Source organism: Castanea sativa, chromosome 12 (genome assembly GCF_040712315.1).
Source record: "Castanea sativa cultivar Marrone di Chiusa Pesio chromosome 12, ASM4071231v1".
NCBI lineage: Eukaryota > Viridiplantae > Streptophyta > Magnoliopsida > Fagales > Fagaceae > Castanea > Castanea sativa.
Genome location: NC_134024.1, coordinates 7,515,411 through 7,539,383, shown reverse-complemented (window position 1 = coordinate 7,539,383; position 23,973 = coordinate 7,515,411). Strand labels below are relative to the sequence as shown.

The following is a 23,973-nucleotide window of genomic DNA, read 5'->3' as shown; positions in this document are numbered from 1 at the left end:
CAAGATAGAATTGAAGATAGAAGCATGATTGTTTGTAGGAATTTATCAACCACGCTCCAAGTCCATAGAGATCATGCATTGAGATATTGACTTAATTTTGCAAATTTTTTATCTTTTATTATGGTTTTTTAGATGTGTCTTTTAGTTAGATCTGGTTAGCAAAAAGACTCATTGAACTTCTGTATTTGGGGGAGGAGCATTGTTTTTTGTTTGTTTGTAGGCCTAAAACTCCTGCTTCCTTTAAAAATTATCTTCCTTGAACTTCTGTATTTGTGGCACTTGTCTAATTTTGTTCATGGAGTCCTATTTTAATTGTAGTGGCAAAATTCTTGACTCTAGAGTCAATTGAAAGTCATAATCCATATAGAGAAAATACCGGTGGATTTTAAATTTCATATATGAGATCCTACTAGCCTAGCATGACAGTACAATTGTAACTAGATTAGCCTCTTCTTGATAGCTCCCAGCAATGGCCAAAGCACAGTGGCTAGCCAAGCAATACAACTGACAGCACGGTTAGCCTTGAGAAGCAAACTTTGGGACTTCACTCTTTCACTCTTCACCCCTTCAAATTGAATGGCCCCTCCTTTTATTTCTTCATCCTTCTTTTCTCCCTTTCACACTCTTCACATCAAGTCATAATAAATGCAAGCCAACTTATCTTGACTTTGCTTCAACCAATTTCTTTTCTTCAGCTCTCCCTTATCCGAATGACCCTTGCCTTTTGCTTCTTTCTTTTCTTTCTTCCTTCCAACGTGTCCCACAAGTTTAACATCACATATTCATTTATTTGGCTTGACTTTTGTACATCCCTTCATAAATGGTTCAGTACTTTTGTACATAATTATGGAGGAAAAGATGAACTCAATTCTTCTCTTTCGGACAAGCTTCTCCAGCAAGTTCAATTTGCTTTGCTGACTTCTTGCCAATTCTTCAACAAGCTCATTTAATTAGTTACGACAAAGTGTGGGCTGGACTATGGTGCAGTGCACCCAACATTCACCATCATCAAGGGATGTGTACAACTTCAAGCAGAAAACAATGTTTCTATTTCTGCAGAATTGGTATGGTTCCCCTGTTTTTGTTTCGGTAGAAACTGTTTTTCCTGCATATAATGTTTTGTTCCTGCAGAATAGGTCCGGTTTCATCTCCAAAAAAAAGAAAAAAAAAAACCATCTATTGAGACATATCTGACCTTATCTCAATTGAAACACAAAACCAAGACATATCAGTCCAAGCATTCTCAGCAGATATCCATTAATCCAGTCAATCCTTATCAAATAGAGTTTGATAAAATAATGAAATCTGGAATTTAAATAAAATGTCATCCGTATATTCAAATCAAATTGTAATCTCTACAATAAGATATATACAAGAGAGCTTCTATGGAGGAGCTTCCCATCCCAGTCACTCATTTAAGAATTTCAACAAACATGTAAAATACAAAATCCAGCAACCCCAATTATTTACTGACTACAACCTTTACATCGTCCAAAAACGTTTTTCTTTCCACATGTTTCATAATGGAACAAAAAGCAAACACCATTATCACCATAGACAAGTCACTTTGTAGAAACCAATAGAAGCAGACGAACACTTGAAGATGAAGTGAGGATGTGTCTGTAACCAGGGCGAAGTGAGGATGAAGATGAACAAATCTGCAAAAGCCTTGAAAGTTGCTTGTTGCAGCACAAGTCTCTCAGTTGAAACAAATCTGCACAGGACAAAAGGAAACCAAAAGCCGTTCTTGTTGACTCAAACCACAATGGAGAAGAGAAAAAAAAAGAACCAAAAGCCAGAAACAGTCTAACAAAGAAGAAATAAAGCTGCGGAAGAAAAAAGAAAAAAAAAGGTATTTTAACGTTAACGGTGTTAAAAGTTAAAGCTATCTCATTTAATGAGAAAGGTTAGGTGTTTAAATTTTATTGGTGGAGCATGAAGTGGAGCACAATTGATGGGACAGAAGATTTGGACTCCCCAAGTCTTGCTTACGTATCGTTTTTGGCTGCCATTTTTTTTTATATTCTAGCCTGAGGCAAGAACAGTCTATTTAAGATTATGAACACTAATTTTAAGAGTAAACAGCAATTAAAAAATAACTAGTAAGTTGTTTATGCGATGCACAGATAATTTTATGATATTTTATGTAAAACACTTTTGAATAATATTGTACATAAATTACAAAGAAAAAGTAAACTAAATTAGAGTAAAGAAACATATACATTTTGAGATATTAAAAATTGGTTTAGTAGCTTCATTGCATATTTGTAGCCTTCTTAAGGTAAGATTTTTTTTTAAAAAAAAAATCATGAAACCAAAAAAAATGCAAAAAAGTAATAGGACCATGAAATAAACTAATTTGTGTTGTATTTATATATTTCATACTATGAAATAAAAGTATACCCAACTCTCTGACTATCTTTCATTTATTAATAGCGCGACATTAAGACATGGTGTGAGCAAGTGTGTATGCATGTGTCTTATAGATGATTTAAAATTAAATCATGGTAGAATATGACTTTACATTGCGCACCTAATATTCTCTCTACTTATATACCCAAAACAAAAACTAACTAACCAAATTACCTAACCTAAATCATATTTAAGCCCCTAATTTAAAAAGAAAAAAATATTACTCGTAGGGGTTTCGGTGTCTTGATGGTGGTGGGAGGTCAGTAGGAAGGCCTACCTTGAAGGTATTGAGTGCCACCTCAGCAAAATCACCATCTATCTCATTAAACATCTCACAATACCGGTCGGAATATGCTTTCAACGTCTCCCCTTCCCTCATGGCCATGGATAATAGTGAGTCTAATGGTCGAGACACTCTACTACATGCGATAAATCGCGATGCAAATGCTCTAGTAAGCTCCCCAAACGAACCTACAGACCCCGATTTAAGGCCGTTGAACCACCTCATAACAACAAGTCCTAAGCTAGAAGGGAAAATTTTACACATCAGGGTCTCATTATGAGAGTGCACCGCCTTCCTCTGGTTAAAGTGACTCACGTGCTCCACCGGATCAGTCCGGCCATTGTAGATGGTAAAGGTAGGCTAGGTGAACCTCCTGGGGAGCCTCCCCTTCTCAATCCTCCGTGAGAATGGAGATTTGGAGAGTTGGTGCAACGCTCGACTCATAGCATCGTTCCTCAAGCCCCTAGAAGGGGGTTTCTTGTGCCTGTGAGCTGGCAGGTCGTCCTCCTTACAAGAAGACGTTGCGCTGGGGGGCAACCATGACCTCGAGCTGTGACTACCTCTCCGGACCTCCACTGAGGGAGGATTAGATGAGGACGATAAACGCTTACGTCTGGCGCGACGCAGTTTTCTTTTCAGATGATTAGTCTCCTTCTGCATGGCTTTAGCACTATCCTAGTGGGTGGTGCTGCCCCCGCCATGAGTATGGCTCGCCTTACGGTATTCTATATGGACGCTTCCCTCTCGATCCATTCGATGCTCAAGACGCTCGAAAAGATCCTCAGGTTGTGATCCTTGAGATTCTGCATGGTGTAAGCCTAGGCCTGCCATAATATCCCAGCTCCTTCCAGATTAGATTCCCACAGACGACACCAATTGTAAGTGCACAATTGCACCTGAACCCAAAAGACAATTATGGGCTCAGGCCCAATGAGCCTTAAACAATGAAATTTTGTAGAGTGTGGGATTGAAATCTAATTCAGAGGTACTAAGAACTTGACAACAGGCTAAGGTGTGAAGATACTTGTAAATAAAAGATGATATTTGCAAAGGGACCTCTTGGGACGTAAGCCGATGACCACTTCTATATTATTTCTCTTTCTCTCTTAAAGGTTAAAATTCTTAATTTCTTTCTTGGTAACTGACCGATCCCCTTTTCTTTGGCATTCTCCCCCTTTAAATACTTCTTCCCTTGGTGCTTTATCCACGTGTTGCTCAAATCTCCTCTCCCCTAGATATTTCTTCTATTAGTGCTTTGAATAGTAACCAGAAGTTTCAGTTCTACTGTTCAGGAGTTACTTCCCTATTAATGCGGCCAGGGAGGTAGGTGCAGGGTCTTTAATGTGAAGATAGCAGCCTTTGCCTACGATATTTTTCTAACACCGGTGTATCTAAAAGGTTCAGGGTTTCCCCCTTTTAACTAGCAGTCTTTCCGGAATTCTGCCTTGACCTTCATAGTGAATCTCCAAGCTCTCTTGGGTCTATCCAAGGAGGAACTCACCCTCAGACGTGTCCTCGGACCCTCGGCGTATGGGCCGATTTGCAGTGCTAATAGATTCTTAATTTAAGAACAGGTCGGCCCTCCTTGCTAGAGCCCAAAGGCCCAAATGCCTGCTTGGGTTCTTTTACTCCCCACACCAAGCATTAATTATAAGTCTTGTACATGAAACAAATAGAGATAAGAAATTAAGAATATGGTCCATTTTGGGTGGCCTTAGCTTGATTTGTCTAGACATCAATTTTCCTTGATTATTACTTGTATACAAAATTCTAGAAACATTAAATTGGAATAGGTCCCTTACTAACCTAACCAATTGGAATTGGATGAAATTTCTTCTCATTCATACTAAATGTTGTGTACACTCCAAATTTTCTCTGTATCTCATAATGATATGTTGTTAACAGCTATCATCCAAGTCCAACATGATTAAGAGTTGTAATTGAGACTATGACCCAAAAACTTTATTATTCAATACTTTGCAAGAAAAATTAAACACTCATTTGATGTAGCAGGAGACTATGAAATTTGACATTGTATACACTGGGGTTTGTTTTTGATGTTGTGAAATTGCTGTAGGTACTAAAAACTTTAGTTTGATTAGTTGGCAATTCATGTTCTTTAATCGTGAAAAGTCTACAATGAAAAACTTTTGTGTTCCTACAACAAATGTTTTGGAGCGAAAATTGTTAGCCCCCACATCCCATTGGGACCCTTCTATTTATACAAAGGAAAAGTAGTCCAATATTCCTAAGTGTGACTTAGTTACATGGAATTTTTGTGCAAATGTGCCTAAATTTCTTTTAAAAATTTAGTTCTAATTTTAAACTCTAATTTGGTGATTTTTATATGATTTCATGTGTTTTTAAATAATCTAAATTCTAGTTCAGTGTGTGCAAATTATAGAACATAAAATCGGTAATTTAGCAATGTAGGCATAGGAGAAGGCATATATTGGTTTAGGAAGAGTAGGCATTTAGTTATAAGGGAAGAGGAGTAGGCATAAACATAAGAAAACCTTAGGATGGAGGAATAAAGAAAACAAAGAGTTTTTGATGATTAACATCCCTCTATCTTATCCATTAGTCTTATTTATTATTAATTAAAATCTGTTGAGTTATTAAATAACTAATGTGGCATCTAATAAGTGTAATAAATTAAAAATGATGTATTTTATTTCAAAAAAAAAATCAATTATCTTTTCAATGAGAGTGCCACTTGGCAAAATTTCGTACTCTTCCACGTGAGGTCTCTGCTTTTATATATATATATATATATATATATATATATATACATATATATATATATTGATTTATTATTATTTAGCTAAAATGTAAAAGTCACCCTCTAAGTTTCACCATTTTTCATTTCAATCTTCTAAAGCTGAGTTTGGATACAGCTTCTTCCTTGTCTGCGTCTGCGTTTTTTGTTTTTTGTTTTTTTTCTTCTTCTTCTGCTGCTGCAGCACGGGTCAGGGGGACAAGGCTACTGTTCATGTTACTGTGAATGAACAGCAGTCGCATTTTGCTGACTTTCAGCACATTTGTGGGTCCCGTGTACTGTTCATGGGACCCACAAACTTCACTTTACAGAATTTTTTTTATTAAAAATGGGTCCCACGGTACTATTCACACATTTAAAAATTATTTTGCTACAGCGTTTTCAGTTTTCAGTTTTCAGCAATAAGTTCTATCCAAACAGACCCTAAGTTTATATTTTGTCATTTCAATCCTCTAAATTTCAATTCTTCTCAATTCAGTCTTTTGTTAATATTCCGTCGATGGTTCCCATTAACTTGTCCAAAAAATTATTTATTTCTTAATTAAAAAACGTTAATTAAAAAAAAAAAAAACCCAGTACATCATCTGAAGAACACATCTAAAGAATAAGAAATAGAAACCCCACTAACCACTTCAACCTAACTGCCTAACCCATCAATAATTGAGATCGAGAGGGAGAAAGCCAGATTATGAGGGAGAAATAAATAATTAAGAAACAGAAAGCAAATTAGAGGAACCCAGTAAGGCTCTAATACTAGCAGATCGTGAGGAAGAAAGTGAGAGATTGACACACGTTTAACCCCAGTAGAAAGACTCTTCCTCTGACCTGAAATAAACCAAGTAATCCATTGTGAAATCGGGTTAAAGAACCCCAAAGACCTAGACTAAACCCAGGTACTCAACTCAGTAATGCTCAAGCACCCAAGGTTCTTTAGCCTCATGGTCTGCGACTCCAGTGGCCGAGAACACAGGCGCTGCATTGAGAGTTCGAAAGGGAGAGGAGGTATTTCGGTTGGAGTCATCTGGAGCGAAGTCGCCTAGGACTGGCCTGAGCCGAGATGCCGAGTGCACCAAGAGTAGAGCTGCCAAAATACCTTCTCTCCCTCTCGATCTCTCGACCTCTCAATATCTCAATCTCTTTTTCTCCCTCTTGATCTTGCTTTCTCCTTCTCGATCTCCATTATAGATGGGTTAGGCAGTTAGGTAGAAGTGGGTAATGGGTTTCTATTTCTTATTCTTCAGATGGGTTCTTCAAATGGAGGATGTATTGGGTTTTTTTTTTTAATTAACATTTTTTAATTAAGAAATAAAAATTAAATATTAAGTAAAAGGGCAAAACTGCACTGTTTTTGGACAAGTTAACAGTAGCCATGGACAGAATATTAATAGAAGACTGAATTGAGAAGAATTAATACTTAAAAGACTGAAATGACAAAATCAAAACTTAGAGGACTAAAATGAAAAATGGTGAAACTTAGAGGGTCACTTTTGCATTTTAGCCTTATTATTTTAAAATTTTTAATTTTCAGCAAAATAAGCAGTATTTAAACGTACAGTAAAATTTGCACAGCCAAATGATGAACTATGGTGTTTTATGGTTCTTATTGAAACTGGATTTCACATAATACTCTCTTCATGTACTTCACAATTGTGTCACGTTAATACAACCAAAAAAAAAAAAAAACATTAGAGGAGAAAAAAAGAAAGCAGAGAATTAAAAATGGGAGAAAGTATACTATGAGCCACTCTTTCCAGGTCAGCACTCTTGTCTGGTGGGACTAACCAACGGACGAATGACACGTGTAAAAATAAGCCAACTCAACATTACACTCCTCATACAAGCTAAAATACTATCTTACCCCTTAAAATTTCAATTGCCCGCCTAATACTCAACATTTTTCCTCTTCCTCTGTAATCTGAAAACACAATATCACTTTTCATCTCTCTCTCTCTCCACTTTCACTCTTCCATTTCAGATTTTCAACCATTGTCTTTAGGGTGTTGACGACAAGCTTGCCCAGATACGCTGGTCTCCGCCACAAATGCCCACATTGGATTTCTTGCCGTTGCTTTTGAGTCGCCGACCATGCCATCAACGTCAGGTTTTACAGGTAACTTCCTCCCATTTCTTATTTCATTTTGCTTCCTTTCATGATTCTTGTTAATTAATTGTGGAACGTTTTGAGATTTTGATAATGGGTACAAAACCCAGTGGAGTTTGGGTGTGGGCTAGTGGCCTTACTTCCTTTATCTTCGCTACATATGTGAGGTTGGGTCAATGGATGCTGATGGTGGTGGGTGTTTGGCGTTATTAGGGTCAGGGTATTATTTTTGTGTCTTGCTCTGTCATGGGTTTAAAGGGAAGGAAAAAAAGGTGTTATCTTGCTAATGAATAGTTGGCTGTTCTGAAATCAGACTATGGATAGTCCCTTTAGAGATTTTTAGTTGGCTGTTCTGAAATCAGACTATGGATAGTTCTCTTTGTTACAATATATCTTAAATTTTTGACAGTTGATGAACATGGGAGTGTAATATATTTAACCATGGGCATGCTATTTGCATTTTAGTTTTAGGCCTTATGCTATTTGCATCTTTTCATCAATGAGTTTAGTTTAGTTTGATTGATTGTGATGTGGATAACCCTCAGCAGACCATGATCCAAATTGGTCTATTCTGCAAAGACTTCCGTTTCTGTCATCTAAACGAAATAGTATTTTGTTCCCCCATTTTTAGTCCTTTTGGGCTTAAATTGTAACTGCGCAGCCCTGTTCCCATCTCCTGACTTCATGCCTCTGTTTTGGCAGTAGAAGATAGAGATGATTAGGGACCTATCTTTCCTTTGTATCTCCTTTTTGCAATAAAGTCTTTTTTATCCATTAAGAAAAAAAAAAAATTGGCTTTACCATGCATGTTGGTATCATCACACCATAAATATTAATTCCAACAAAGGTTTGCAAACGAGAGCTTATGCTATGCCCTCAAATGGAGGCATGTGCAAGAATTTCAACATTAGGACAGTATTCTAAGCATTCTAAAAGGACAACATGTGAGAAAGTTCATATTTTAACACAATTGATAACTTAACAATCATTCTAGACACTGAAGTCTGAAGGAGAGGACTACTCTTTGACTACATATAGACAGCCTTCACCAACTAAGACTTAAAACCAAGGTGTCAATAAGTTCATAGCATGCTTTTGTTTCTTCCATGGGATTTTGTTTCTTCCATTCTTTTGAAGTCAATAGATTGGATTTTCTTGTGGTTATTTTGATTGTGTTTATGATACTTTTCCTTTAGCAGGGCCCCATTCCACAACTAAGGTCATGTTTCTCATATGATTTTCTCTTTGAAGTTCTCTTTGTTACTATATATCTTAAATTTTTGACAGTTGATGAACATGGGAGTGTAATATATTTAACCATGGGCATGCTATTTGTATTTTAGTTTTAGGCCTTATGATCAGTGGGTAGTGAGCTTGGACACTATGATGAGGAAGCATGTAATGATAAGAGGATTGGAGTTGATTCCGCTAATGTTGTTGAGTCAAAACATGGTGTTGTTGCTATTGATGATGACCTATTCTAAAATTGGCACATCTTTGGAGGGCATGCTGGGATGACTTCATGATTGTCTTTTCCTCAACTTCACATACCCAAGCTTTTGACAAGGGAAAAACTGAACCATTATTTGCTTCAAAGGATCACAATTGTCTCTTTCAGATAAAGTTTTTGATTTAAGATTTAATAGATTCCTACCTATTGCCACCTTCAAACTGATTGGTTATGCGCGCGCGCGCGCACACACCCTTTAATCCTAAACTATAGACACAAATATCACCTTTAATTTCTTCCTTCAATTTTGGGTTGAACCAGTGTGTACTCTCTTAAGCTTAATAGAAAGATTTTAATCTTGGAATCATGGTTGAAGTTTAGCATGATTTATTTTTGCTCTAAACTGACCTCACTAAAGTCTTTTCTTTTCCCAACCTTTAAAGTTTTGAATTTTTGGATTCTAAAAATTTCTCTATTTTGATTGCTAAACTTTTGATGTTGTCTACTATTGTGTAGGATACTTGCAAGATCGGCATCTAGCTTCAAACATGGACCTATATGTTGTGACAACACTATTGGCAAAACTACAATGTTATGGACTAAGGCTAAAGCTCTAGTTGCTCAGAAGCTATCATTGTTTAAAGCCTATTTGTTTAACATAGCTTGAAGACATTAAGAAGGAAATTGTTGGGAAATTTTTTCCCTTTTAGATTTGTTAGAGCAAATCTTTTGTAAATGATTTTTTTTTTTTTCTTTTTTTGAGTTAGTAAATGATTTGTTATTATAGCATAGAATGGTTCTTCATGTATAGACTTTTGAAATGGCTTCTCATATGTAATACATCCTGCCAAATGGATTTTGTAATGAATAAATTTAACAACTTTTGGACAATATCACTTGAGATGTCTTTACTTCATATTCTCTAACTTCTTATACTGGACTTCTATAATGTCCAATGAATTGTGGCGTTTGTCTTTAGCAATTTTCACCTCTTTATATTTTAAAGAGGCATATGAATACAATTGACAATAATATAATTGTGTAAGGATGTAAATTTGACCATATTAAAACATTGAAAATGATAGTGAAAATAAAAAAAATGAATTGAAAATGATATTAAATCTAGAATGTAGTTATAACTAAAATTCTATTGTTCATATATCCTGTCTTGGCAACCAATAAGTATCAGCATTCAAGGGAATGTCAAATATATTTTGGAGAATGGTTTGTTATAACCAGAATTTGTGAACTTTGATTGCTAAACTTTTAAGCTGTTTGAATAGTTCACAAGTCCATTACAAATAGTCAAATACTATTTGAAAAACTGCTACAATCAAATTAGACACGAAGGAAAAGAAAGTGGCAAGTAAAATCAAATTACACATGAAGGAAAAGAAAGTGGCAAGTAAAACCATAAAGGCTGTAGTGAAAGAAATATGCATTCTCACATATATGATAAGTGTATAGTGAGCAACTATAAGTTGGAATAGTTTCATAGTCAACTACAAATATTATCCAAAAAGTTATTACAAATTGTGCATAATGCTATCTAAATAAAGCGGCTAGAAGCTGTGCATAAAGCTATCCAAAAAGAGGCTACAAGTTGTGCATAAAGCTATCCAAAAAGTGGTCACAAGCTGTGCATAAAGCCATTCAAAAGGCGGCTACAAGCTGTGCATAAAGTCATCCAAAAAGTTGTGTCTTGAAAAAAAACTATCCAACATGCTTCACAAAAAACAGTCCAAAAAGTTGTCATAAAAGCTATCCAAGATTCTTCAAAGTCTTGTGTCATCCTTTAATGTGTTAGAGCTCTACATAAAAAATATCATAATTAAAAATAAGAAAAATAAAAGAATATGATGAACTTTAGTTAAAGAAAGTACCTGATTCAATTGTGGCAAAAAGAAACATTCTTGTAGAGCTAACCATAGGGTAATCACAACAATGACATTCTCATTTTTTTCTCCATCATTGTTCTCTGCCACATCAATAACATTTCTTTGAAACTCCATTGCATTAGTCTAATGCAAACAAAAAAAATAAAAATAAAAATCATTGCATAGAAACAATTAGAAAAGACAAAGGGGAGCTTTTAAAAAAATTAAAAGAAAAAAAAAACATACAAGACCACAAAATCCAAATAAGGGAAGGGGGCAATGCTCCCTGTATCTCAGCCATAAACACACAACACACTCAACTAGGCATCATACCCATAATCAAAATATTATAATTTCCACCTAACTCAAATACTAACAAAGTATTTATTGTATTTCCTCAAATACTTTTTTTATATATAATATTTCATCAAAACTTATATTACAAATGAGAATGAATTGTTAAGAATTAGTCTTCATACCAGTTGATCAACAATCAAATCCTCCAATTAAAAACAAAGGTCCTGCATAGCAACAATATAGACATTAAAAACAACCAATGCAATTATTCAAAATGATTAAAATATGGAATAGCAACTTAACAAACTTACTATTGGTTCAATAAGGCCCTAATTAGCAGGGGTGTGCAGAAAACCCACCAACCCGCCAAACCCGACACGACCCGACCCAACCCAACCCAACCGCCAGGTTGGGTCAGTTTTTAGGGCTTGGTGGGTTGGGTTAGGTTATAAATTTTTTTTTTGTAGCGGGTTGGGTTGAGTTTGGGTCATAAAATTACAAACCCGTCAAACCCGACCCGACTCACCCATATTTTAATATATTTTTAAAATATATTGTATATTTAATAAATATTTTTTTAAGTTAAAACCCAACTGTAGAGCACTTCATCAATTCCTACAAACATATATAATATAAAATCCGATTACTTTCTTTAATATATATTTAAATATATTATATAATTAATAAAAAAAATAAGGATTCAATTTAATAATAATAATAAAAATGTCCAACCTATGGGTTCAACCTGACCCAACCCGATCCATGTGGATTGGGTTGGGTTGGGTTGGGTTGGATCAAATTTTTTTTGACCCACTGTGGTGGGTTGGGTAAAAAAATTCCCTAAACTCGACCCAACCCGACCCATGCACACCTCTACTAATTAGAAATGAAGGAACTGGGTTCCTTTTAGAAGATCATTTGACGAACTGAAATATATATATATATATATATATATATATATATATATATATTAGTGCTACAAATAAATAAAAGAAATGGATGAACTTTGGCAAAGAAATGATACAATACAATAACAAAAAAACAAAAAATGTGACTTCAAAATATCTGCACCATATCTAATCACATATTTTTTGGGTGGATTTTGAAACAGAGGTGAGGTGGGTGGTGGAAACAGTCAATCCACCACCGTTCAATCGCAAAATCCTCTGCTCCGGTGTTTCGCGATGTTGCCGTCAAGCTGGAGCAGTTGTCGGAACTTTTTTGGGCAGAGTGAGATTGCCGGCAATGGCAAAGGTGATTTTCCGTCGGCGGCTAGAAGTGATAGGGAGTGTATTTCTTTTTTTTTGAGTGTGTTGTGTTTCTGAATATTGGAAATAACAAAAACGTTTGGTGTAATGGTGTTTCAGTGGCAAAAACAATGGGAAAAATGGGCGGGCTATTGAAAACTTTAAGGGTATTATGGATTTTTTTTTTTTGCTACACATGTCCAATTTTTAGTGAGTAGTCTCACCAAACAAGTTGATGACATGGAGAGAGTGTCCCATAGTATACTTTCTCTAAAAATGGAAGCCAAAGGAGCAACAATATCAATGAAAATTATTGTCTTTGTTTTATCTTAAACTTATAAATGTCACTCAAATGACTAATCACTATCTATTGAATTGCAAAGATTTATAATGAAAATTTCTTGAGCTGTTGATTACTTTTTTTTTTTTTTTTTTAATCTTTATGTTAGCAAAGAATTCACGAGAAATTCCTTAGACAATGCTGTTGAATTCCTTAACTTCTTTTCTTTTACTTAGTCCAGAGAGAGAGAGAGAGAGAGAGAGAGAGAGAGAGAGAGAGAGAGAGAGAGAGAGAGAGAGAGAGAGAGAGAGAGAGAGAGACATCTCACAATGATGTTTCTTGATCAGGTGGCACGACAAGAGAACTGCAATTGTCAATTAACAAACACAAGTTGCCAAATTAAAGTTAAAAAAATTTAATAAAAAAAAGAGAGAAAAGGTCAGAGTTTAATAAGTTTAAACTCAAGTTGTTAATCAGACTTATTATGAATAAACCTTGTTAAAACAAATAAACATCAATATCATGTCAACGTCATGCACAATGGTATAGTAAAAAAGACAAATATGATGAACCAAGAAAACTAATAAAACAAACTAGTTTCACAATAAAAAATTGGGGGGAAACCTTCTCGAAAAGCAATTCACTATAGTAAAGAGAAGTTTCAGATCTAGTACAAAACCTTTGCCCTAGACTCTACAATTCCCGCAGATGAATTTATAACGAAAACCTTCTACCGTTTTAAAACCTCTGAACTCTTTAATATATGAACGCCACCATTTTGCATGAATCCCAGTACTTGACTAATTCCTTTGCACGAATCCCAGTACGTGACTAACACCAGTAACTTGAAGAAAGTGTTGGCTGTAAAGTTCTTCACTTCATCAATAATGAAGATCAAGAAACACTTGGTTACAAAACCCTAAAGCGCAAAGACGCAGTAACTTCTTTAAGATAGAATAAGACTCTAGGTCACTTTTCTGCATGTGTTCTCTATCTATTCACTTCTGACAACCTTTAAAATAAGTCTTCTATATGTCTAGAGTTGTGAAAAAAGAAACCCTATACAAATACACAAGCATGGGCCTAAAATTAGATCTGAAAATTCTGATTTCGTAAGTCTCTATATATTCAGCTTCTGTCGAGTTTCGTTCTTAAATCTCGATAGATACTGTTTTTGTCGAACTTTGATGAATAGTTTTTTTCACTTGTTTCTTGGTCAGATTTTCATGGTTTTAATACTTAACTTAAACTCTTATTTCTTGAAGTACTAAACCCATCATAGAGTTACTCAATTACAAGTAAAGTCCATTTTATCAAAGGATTAGCCAATTATAAAAAATATATTCCTAACAGTTTAGACCCCTTAAAAATAGATTAGTTTAACCTAATGAAGTAGCCAAGTATTTACTTAGGTTAATTATGAGATCTAGGTTAAACACATGCAAACATATTATTTGGTGCGGAAAAGTAAGGAATATAGTAATATGATGACTCAAAAAAACTAATAAAACCAACTGTTTCAAGGAAAAAACTTTGGGAGGATTTAACCTACCTATCCTCAAAGTAAACAAATTCACTATTATTGAATGGAAGATTACAATAAAATTAAACCTTAAATCTAAAGCTATCTCATGTAGAACTTACTAACACAACCACGTGCAACTTTGACTCCACAAACTCTTCTATCTTGAATTTGTTGAACACAAACTCCTCATTTGTGACTTTGAGATCCCACTCAAAGGTTTTAGATCACCATTAGTAGTAGATCTTTATGCAGCAACTTGTTTCCACTAGTTCTTGATTGTAGATCTCTTTCCGATAGATGCTTGTACAATTAGAAGGTTACGAAAACCTCACAAATCTCACACAAGTAACTCACAAGACTTCCAAGAGCTTCTAAAATGTAATTAGGTTTTTCCTTTTATACCTTGTAGTCTTGAACTGAAATCGTAAACATTATCGCAAGCTTGGGCTTTATTTAAAATTTGCAAAACATGATTTTCGATCAGTCGAACCTATCTCTCGATCGGTCGAGCTTTACAGAAACTAAACTCTTTTTTCTGCAGCTTACATGCTCTTGAATCTTGACTTGAACTATCATGAGTAATGTCTAACACCTAATCTAGATATGTTTTGATCTCTGTTTGGCAACATACATAAATTTAAAACTCTAAATGTTTAATCCTAAATATTTAAAACCTAACATTATGTATTTTATTCCCAAGTATATGTTATGTATCTCGTGTGCATGAAAGAATAGAAAACACTACGTACCTACCTTTAAAATTATATTAATAGAGGGCTTGACTATATTAGGGAATCACTCACGTTAAGAATGATAGGGCTTCACCCATTTTCGTATGCATTTATATATGAGATTATTAGTGAATCAAACCCTTTTTTTTTACATAAGTGAATTAAACCCATTTAAATAATTCTATAATTAGTAAAAATAGACACATTAATTCTAAATATCTATATATTTTTTATATATAAGCAAGAGTTGTTAAAATTGTCTAAATTTGTGCCATATATTATGTAATATCTTTTGAAAGGAAAATGAACAAAAAAACTTCATTTAATTTTCCACATTAGAAAAATTGTGCATTCTTGTCAAAGTATTACTTAATTATCATATGCTAAATGCATTTTATTTCTATATATTAATTATTTATAAGTGGTGCACTAATTATTTATTTAAAATGAACTTATATTGTTATTTTTATAAAATTTAAATGAAAGACAATTAATTTTTAATAATTATTATCGAAGAAAACAAAATTATTTGAAAATGTAGTATTCTTGCTCATGTTTAATTGATTTTGTCTGCAATAGAAAAAAATTAACAAAAATTTAAAAGAAAAGTTAATAATACATACTATTAAGAAGATTAAACGAAATTGTGCACTTAAGTTAGTTGAAATAATTAAATATTTGTGACTTTAATTATTTGAACAATACAATAATATTCTTAATATTATTATATTGATGTTAACAATTTACATTTTCTAACTACTTTTAGTGACACACATTTCTATTTTTAAACTACATATGTTCTAGTTTTACAGTACTTAATAAATTTCTAGTGAATAAGATTCTTATTAACAAACTCACTGTTAATACATAGTCTCATTATACTCTCAAACTTACAAAATGTTAAGTTGATAAGGGGTCCATAATTATCTATCTATAAAACGTTTCAAGTGTTTTAACACTTTTTTTTTATGAATGTGTTTTAACACTTTAAAATTATATACAAATATGGGATAATGGTCGGATAGTAAATTATAAATATGCATTATATCTTATGAACTCAAAAATTTGTGTAAGAGAAAAAAAAATGTACTTCAATGGTAGATTTGTCAAAATTTACATCCAATAAAAAAAAAATTGTGTGAACTTGTAACTTTAGTCCACAATATATATAATGAAAATTCAGAGCTCAGAATTTCATTAATAAATTTTTTTAAGAGGTTTCTTTTTTTATGGATTCCAAGTAATTATGCCTATTAAATGGGATTTCATCATAGATCTGTTCATGACTATTGGGTGCCTTACAAAATCTGTTGCTTGAAGAAAAACTTGCATTGCTACCCCCTAAGTACACTATTGCTCTTAATGGTGGCTTATTGGACAATTTTGAGGGCAAAAAAGGTTTAAGAGATGGGATCCACATTGACTCAAATCTTGTGGATAGTAAAGAACTTTATCTTAATTGCTTCAACTTTTAGCTTTTGTTAAAGGGTTAAATAGTTTGTGTGTAACAAACACACTACTCTTTAGTGTACCAAGCAAGTACTACATATGTATCCATACTCCATATTCTAGAGTCACATGTCCATAGATTCTCTCAATTATTTTATTTGTTGGTAATTATATTACTTTATAAACTCACACAAAGCTTTATAAATTCTCAATGAGGGATAAACCTTAAAACAAAAACCCACTTCATTTTCTTACGTATCACCATTTGATCAATTTTCCTACCCATTCCCACCTCTAAACAAAACCCTTTCCAGAACTCTATCCCCATTTCCTGTCATCAAGTTTGCATTGCGTTTGTTATCAATAGAAATGGTTCTTATTTTCGTCTTTAATATACATTGGTAACTCATTAAAACACACACTTTTGCTCTCCATTTTTGACATCTAGAGAAAATAAGAAATGAGAAAACAGAGTCTATTTTCCTTTCTCTTACTACATACACAATAAAACTCTAGATCATCTAAGTGAAAGAAAGACTCATCATCAGGTGTGACATTTTTTTAGTTTAATGTAATTATTTAGATGGTCTGCTTAAGAGAACTAAAAATTATTTGCAAATAATTTTGCATGACCGCTGCCTAGCTCATTCAATTCAAGTTGTAGTGTTGTACTTATAAAACATAGCTTCACATGGAAAATAAGGATTCCACCACTGTTGAAGTCCATGAGCTCCATAAAAATCTGATAACCGACCCCTATTAACAGTCAGATATGCTGAAGGAAGGAGATGCAGTGCTTCTGCACGTGAATTTATTCCCAACACACTTGAGAATAGGTTCCTCATGGAATTCTTTGTTGCAAGCCTCTCAATTTTTCCGACTCCAATCTCCTCCATCTTCTTCCTGTGTTCAAAGTACCCAATATATTCTGAACAAATTGGATCATCCGGGTTCACAAAAAGGTATGGTACCCATGGAGATAATACTACAAAAGGATCATATGCTTGAGCCTTATGATGTTTGCAACCTTTTACAGCAACCATGAGGCCTGCCTTGACAACACTGTTTGCAAAGCGGATCCCAAGCTTCAATGTTTCATTCTTGAACCCCCCTTCTATGGGGAGAGATAAGAATGGCGGATTAAACAGATAAGTTTCAAGGAAATAGCCTATCTTGGCCATGTTCTTTCCTACAAGCAATGCCATAGCTGACCCCAGAGAATGTCCAGTTAACCACACACTTGCACCTCGAGACAAAGCAACTGTGTTGTGAACACAATGCATTGCAAGTTGAAACCGGGAACTCCGGTGAAGCTTGTTAAGGATGCTCTGGAGGTTTAACTTGAAGTCTCGTGACACTGTGTCTGATTCCATGATTGTTCCTCGAAAGGCAATAACATATTGTGGGATGTTTAGAGCAGGAGATGGGTATTTGTACTCATAAATGGCACCGCATATGGATAAGTCAACATCATCTATGAGCATATGATCCAATTTGAAATGGAAGAAGTCCCACCATGGTAGAGCAAGAGCTTGAGGTCCATGGCGGTTCTGCCTGCGATCATTTTCAAGCATGTACACTCCTTTAACCAAGCTGGCAGCAACAGATCTTCGGTGATATATGTTGTTCCTGCGAGCAGATTGTAAAATACATTACTAGGATTTCAAGAAGCCACAAACACAGATTATAACACCCTGTTGATGAAATATTGGTTAATGGTCTTACCACTTACCAGTCAATAGCAGTGAGATGTATTGGTCCTGAAAGGTGGAAAATTTCCTCCGCAGAGGCCATTTCACCTTATGTTCCTCTCTTCTTGATATCCTTTGAAATCAACTGTCATTGGAGAAGCAAAAGACCATGATTGAAATGTTTATGGAGCCAAAATTGACGTTCAACATAATTTAATATGTATGAGTCAGATACTAAATGAATATGACATCTTTAGTAAGCAACAAGTTAAACATTACCAATGTCCTATTTTTGTTTTCCTCCTATATTTTGGATTCTGATTCTCAATGTAGGGAAGAGTTTATTCGAATACTAACACATTATATATGGTGTATAAGCAAAAAAGAACCACCTTTTTTCACTTTATATATTTTAGATTTTTTTTTTTTACTTTAATTGAAATATGTGATGAATTGAAATCTAGTGCAGTAGCTATTAATTGTTGAGATTGAGGATAAAAAAAACAACTTTCAATCTCAACTATTGAATAAAATAAAATAAATTAAAGTTAAAAAGTAAAAGAGTAAAGAATTATGTGAGAGAATTAAGTAATATATTGCACCTGTGACCTGACGGTCCTGACGTTAATCGGTATGTGATACGCATTGTTAAAAAAACAGGGCTTCATTACTGCATCAAACTTGACAAGCTCAGGTTAAAACATGAATTCGCATAGGGTATTGCCATATTGGTCAATTCTCAAGTCATTTATTAAGCACAAATCCCATACACGGTGAATGGAAATTTCCATCTTCCTGCGTTTGTCATTGTCAATACCAGCAAACAAGCAAAGGCATGAACTTTATGTCAGACTCAACTATGTTCTGTACTTTTATATAGCAGATATCAGAAAATACATGTTTCTCTGATTTAACGCATTGAAAGCTACAAGATTAGACCCCCCCCAACGGCTTAACTACCAAAATTTTACTTAATTGAAGGAAAACTTTCTGTATGAACATCGTTTTAGCTCCATTGATCTTTGGATTTCACTTGAGTGAAGTTTTTATTCTTGCACAAAACAGAAGCTCTAGTCCTCATTCCGAATCATACCCTTAGAAATTACAATGTACACAATCCAAAATTACAACATATGTATTTTTATCATGGAATTAGCCTAACACTGAAAATCCTATGAGGCTGTAATGAAATCTTTGCATTCCACTTGAAGAATCTTACTTTATAATCAAACAAACCTACTAGTCTACGTTAAGCCTGCAATTGCCAATTGCCATTATACATTCAATTATGTACATAGCAAATATTTAATATCAGCCGACTCAGATGGTATTTTCCCAGATCATGTTGCCACTATCAATCCTATGTCTACAGTGTAGGGAGACTTCAATTAAATAGTCATATTAATTACTTAATCTTTTTATTATTATTATGATTCAATGTGAATCTTCACTCATATGCGTATGTCCAATGAATAGTAATTCTCACATCATCACTTGAAAATGAGAGATTAAATAACTAATGACTTGTAATGATGATATAGACCAGGCCAGACCTCTCTATACTGTAATACTGCAGCCTCAATGAAATCTCAGGAGACACAGCCTCTGTGAGGTCAAAACGCAAAGTTTTTAAGAATTTAAACTAAAAAATTTCTAATCCCCTACCATATCTTATGTGCCAAAAGGATATCGACTTTACAAGCACAAAATGAGCTAATGAGCAGTGGACTATTCTCTCAAAACTTAACTGAGCTATGCATAATGTTAAAAATGATACGCATAGAAGCAAAAACCAAAACAAGTATAAGTTAAAACTATGATGTAAATCAATTCGTGATTAGTAGTCCAGATCAGAAGCATAGCAATAGTACTTCAAATGCAGCAAGGAAACTCTCATTTTAATCTGAAATCGAAACTTTTTGCACTTTAATTAAGTGTAAAATTAATAAGATAAAAAGAAACCAACCTCACATCAAAAAAAGAAAAAGAAAAAGAAAAAGAAACCAACCAGTACAAAATGTCTATCAATGTCATTGAAGCCCTTCACCCCCATATGAGGCTCATCCTGTACTTTGAGAGAGACAGAGACAGAGACAGAGCGATTTTCAAATATAAGGTTTCATCAACCAAAATTATATTGTAAATATTGTCCACTAGCACTTCAGTAATTTGACCTACTTCACAATTTTCAAAAAAATAAATCTGTCCTATAGTTGATTCTTAAAATATATTAATATATATAGTACTGGGTTTAACCTCCCTCAGTCCCATCCATTTCCACCCAAGTCTTGCTTACCAATAAGTATCTTTTTAAGGCTTGCACAGCTAAATTAAGATGAAGCTATACAGTGTTTTCTTGTTTTTATGAAACTGGTATTCACATAATATTCTCTTCATATATATACTTCACAATTTTGACACATTAATACGTGCGCGCGCACACAGATATATATATGTATCAATATCAGAGGAGAAAAAGAGAAAGCAAAGAATAAAAAATGGATGCTAAAGGAGCAACAATATCAATGAAAAGTATTGCCTTTGTTACATGGGTGTGTTTATCTGAAACTTATAAATATCACTCAAATGACTTATCATTATCAATTGAATCGCAAAGATTTATCATTATCTTGCAGTGTATTTCAGTAATGAAAATTTCTTGAGCTGTTGAATTCCTCAACTTCTTTTCTTTCACGTAGTCCACACGGAGAGAGACATCTAACAATAAGGTATCTTGATCAGGTGGGCACTACAAGAGAACTGTAATTGTCAGCTAACAAACACAAGTTGCCATTTCTTTTTTCTGTTTATTTATATACCAAAAAAAAAAAAAAAAACACCGAGAAAAGGTCAGAGTTTAACACCAACAAATTATGTATTCTATTCCCAAGTGCTTGTATACCTAGCGTGCATGAAAGAAGAGAAGGCACTACTTACCTACCTTTAAAATCAATCAATCAACATATATATATATATATATATATATATATATATATATATATATATATAAAAGTAGAGATCTCATTCAAAAGTGCATGAGATTTTGCCATGTGTCGCTTTGTATAAGTAATTTTTCGTTTAGCCTTTCACCTCCCATCTTCTTATCAATGGTTAGTTTAAGCCATAAATGTAGAAAATTAAAATATTTGGTTCTACTCCTTTTTCCATCTTCTTGAACTCTTCCACTTTTAATTTTATAAATGAAAGGTTTTTTCCATTCAATGTTAGTTTTCATGTTCTTTTATATATTCCAATTTCACAAAAACATCAAGAGGCCAAAAGAAAAATAGGACTGGAGGGATAGAGAGACAAAGAGTGAGAAATTAGTGTAAAAAAGAGTATGAAATTGCCTTTGGTTTCAGGTGCATATGTTCTAAACCCCTTAACAACACTGTCAAAGCTTAATACAATGTTTTCACAACATATATATGGGGTTTCTAAAAGATATGTGTTTTTTGTTTTTATTTATATTTTTGGAAAGTGTTTAATCTTTGTAAGTAATTAAGGTACTCAAATGTAAGTAAACTCACTAATCTCTTGGCACATATATTTAGTTTTAAGAATTACAAATTCTAAACCCTAAATCTTAGATGATTAGCCTTCAAAAGTTCACGTGTTTTCTTTTTAAAAAAATAAATACTTCTAAAAAAAGAAAAGGGAAATAATAAAAAAATTTATATTGGAAATAGTCAAATGTAAAAACTAAATATACATGTACACGTGATCAAACAAAAAAGGGCATATAGTGACATTTTTATAGTCTTACTAATTATTGTTACTTATGGATATATTGTATTACAATTTTTTTTCATTCATTATTTTAGTGATGTCTAATACATAATTGAAATTAATTTTTTAAACATTATAACACATATGAGTATCATAAAATAACTAATAACAAACATGCGCATCGCGCGGGACATCTACTAGTTATATTAATAGAGGGCTTAGCTATATTAGGGAAGCACTCACGTTAAGAATATATGATAAGGCTTCACTTGTAACACTCCATAATTTTAATACTTATTTCTTTCTTATATGTAAATTAAAAAGGAGGCTCACAATTAAATAGATTTAATTGATTTTGGCCTAAGATATTTAAATCTGGTAATTATTATGGTATAAGAGGCCCAAATGAGATGACATAAGTGTGTGTGTGTGTGTGTGTGTGTGTGGGGGCCTTGATAAGTTAAAAAATAAATGAAAAAACCCTAACCTTTTACCTCTTAAGTTACACTTGCATATACAGAAGGTTCCTTTTGTTTCAGCCGCAACACACGATTAAGGTTTTCTTTTCTTCCATGCGGCTATGCTTGGAAACTGCATGTATGATTTTCTCATGCTCTAAATTTAGGAAGTTTGAATATTCAATAGTTAGCAATTGTCATGAACCTAATCTATCATTATATTAATAGAAAAATGGCTCTTCTAATTGTTGTTATATTAGATTAGGAATGGTGCGTATGGCTGTATGTCAGGAAAGGGATACTCCACAGGCTTTGAGAATTGTACCTAATAGAGTAATAGGCTTGGACCTTATCAATTCAAGTTTGTCACCACGTGAAAGGGAAAATGTTGCTTTATGGTTGATATTTATCTTCTTTATCATCCTTCTAGTGACATGTATTCATCTCTAATTTATTGTAAAAGGAAGCAATGCTTTTCAAGCCTAAAATATCTTGTTAGCCATATAACGTAGGAATAAGAAATTATATATTATATAAGTTAACCAATTTGCCATCCACACACTGCCATTGTTGAAATTTGACTAGCAATATCTTTAAGTTTTGCGGCATCAAGGGAATAATGGGTTAGCTATGGGATTGATAAATTAAGAGATAATATTAGATTCGATTGTATACTGGATTGATCAAATATCTATCATTCAGCTATATTGAAGTTTCATGAATATTTATGATTACATTAATGGAAAATCTGATTAAGTAAAGCCAAAAATCTTATCAAAGCTGAAAGTGAATTGGATAGTTAAGTGAATAAATGAAGAATTTTGGATATATCAGTATTGTCTAGGATAAACTTGTTTAAGTGTAAAAATTGATTTTAAGTGGGAAATTGTGCATTGATGGACCTATCTTTGGTGTTGCTAGGTTCTAATTCTACCGATTTGTTGTGATTCAAGGGAGGTTGGTTTCATATTTTTGCATATAAGAGGTAAGTGGTGTTTACTAATTTTGGAGGTTTTCCCAAAACAGTGTTAATTATTAAACTATTTTATATCAAAGAAATATTTTGATATTCTATATATAAATTGATATTTTATTTATGTTTGATGTGCACATTGACTATTCGTTTTATGAAAAACTTGTGGGAGAACCTAAATTTATTTAAATTTGTATGTGTGAATATATCTTTATATTTTTGAGAAGTATGAATGGATTATTTTTGTGAGCATATTGAATATGTTTTGAAAACCTATGGTAAATCATGATTAAAATCTCAATATTGTGTTTAGTCCTTAGTAAGAGACAATCATATTACAGCTAGTCCTTAGCAAGAGACGGTCCCAAAAAAGGGAACAGTGCACATTCGATAGCTCCTTAGCAGGAGAGTATACTATTTAGGATCCAAAAAGGAAGCTCCTTAGCAAGGAAGTGCACCTTTAAGTTCCAAAGGAAATACCCTTAAGAAAGGAGATGAAAATGAGGTTTCAGTCCCAAAAAGGAGACAACATAACCCTGTCAACAGGGCGTAAACGTTGACCACGAAAAAAGCCTAGAAAACTGTTTATATGATGGTATTGATATGTATATTATGATGGCTCACAATACAAAGATATTTTTTTTATATAAAATATTTAATGATAAAATATTGATGAGTTACAAGTTATGAA

General features: G+C 33.6%; 1 protein-coding gene across 1 annotated transcript; it reads right to left on the bottom strand.

Moving 5' to 3' along the window:
- Nucleotides 1-16,866: 16,866 nt before the first annotated feature.
- On the bottom strand, nucleotides 16,867-18,290 carry LOC142621303 (GDSL esterase/lipase At4g10955-like). Its single transcript, XM_075794621.1, has 2 exons — nucleotides 18,164-18,290; nucleotides 16,867-18,060 (listed from the first exon to the last, which is right to left on the bottom strand). Exons 1-2 carry the CDS (start codon nucleotides 18,223-18,225, stop codon nucleotides 17,085-17,087), a joined length of 1,038 nt encoding a protein of 345 aa, XP_075650736.1. The 5' UTR covers nucleotides 18,226-18,290; the 3' UTR covers nucleotides 16,867-17,084.
- Between the last annotated feature and the right edge of the window lie 5,683 nt (nucleotides 18,291-23,973).

Excerpts from the sequence above, each read along its gene's own strand:
- LOC142621303 (XM_075794621.1), bottom strand. The coding sequence starts at position 18,225 with ATGGCCTCTGCGGAGGAAATTTTCCACCTTTCAGGACCAATACATCTC. Across the intron at positions 18,061-18,163 it reads CATCTCACTGCTATTGACTG|GAACAACATATATCACCGAA; the intron begins GTAAGTGGTAAG and ends ATCTGCTCGCAG.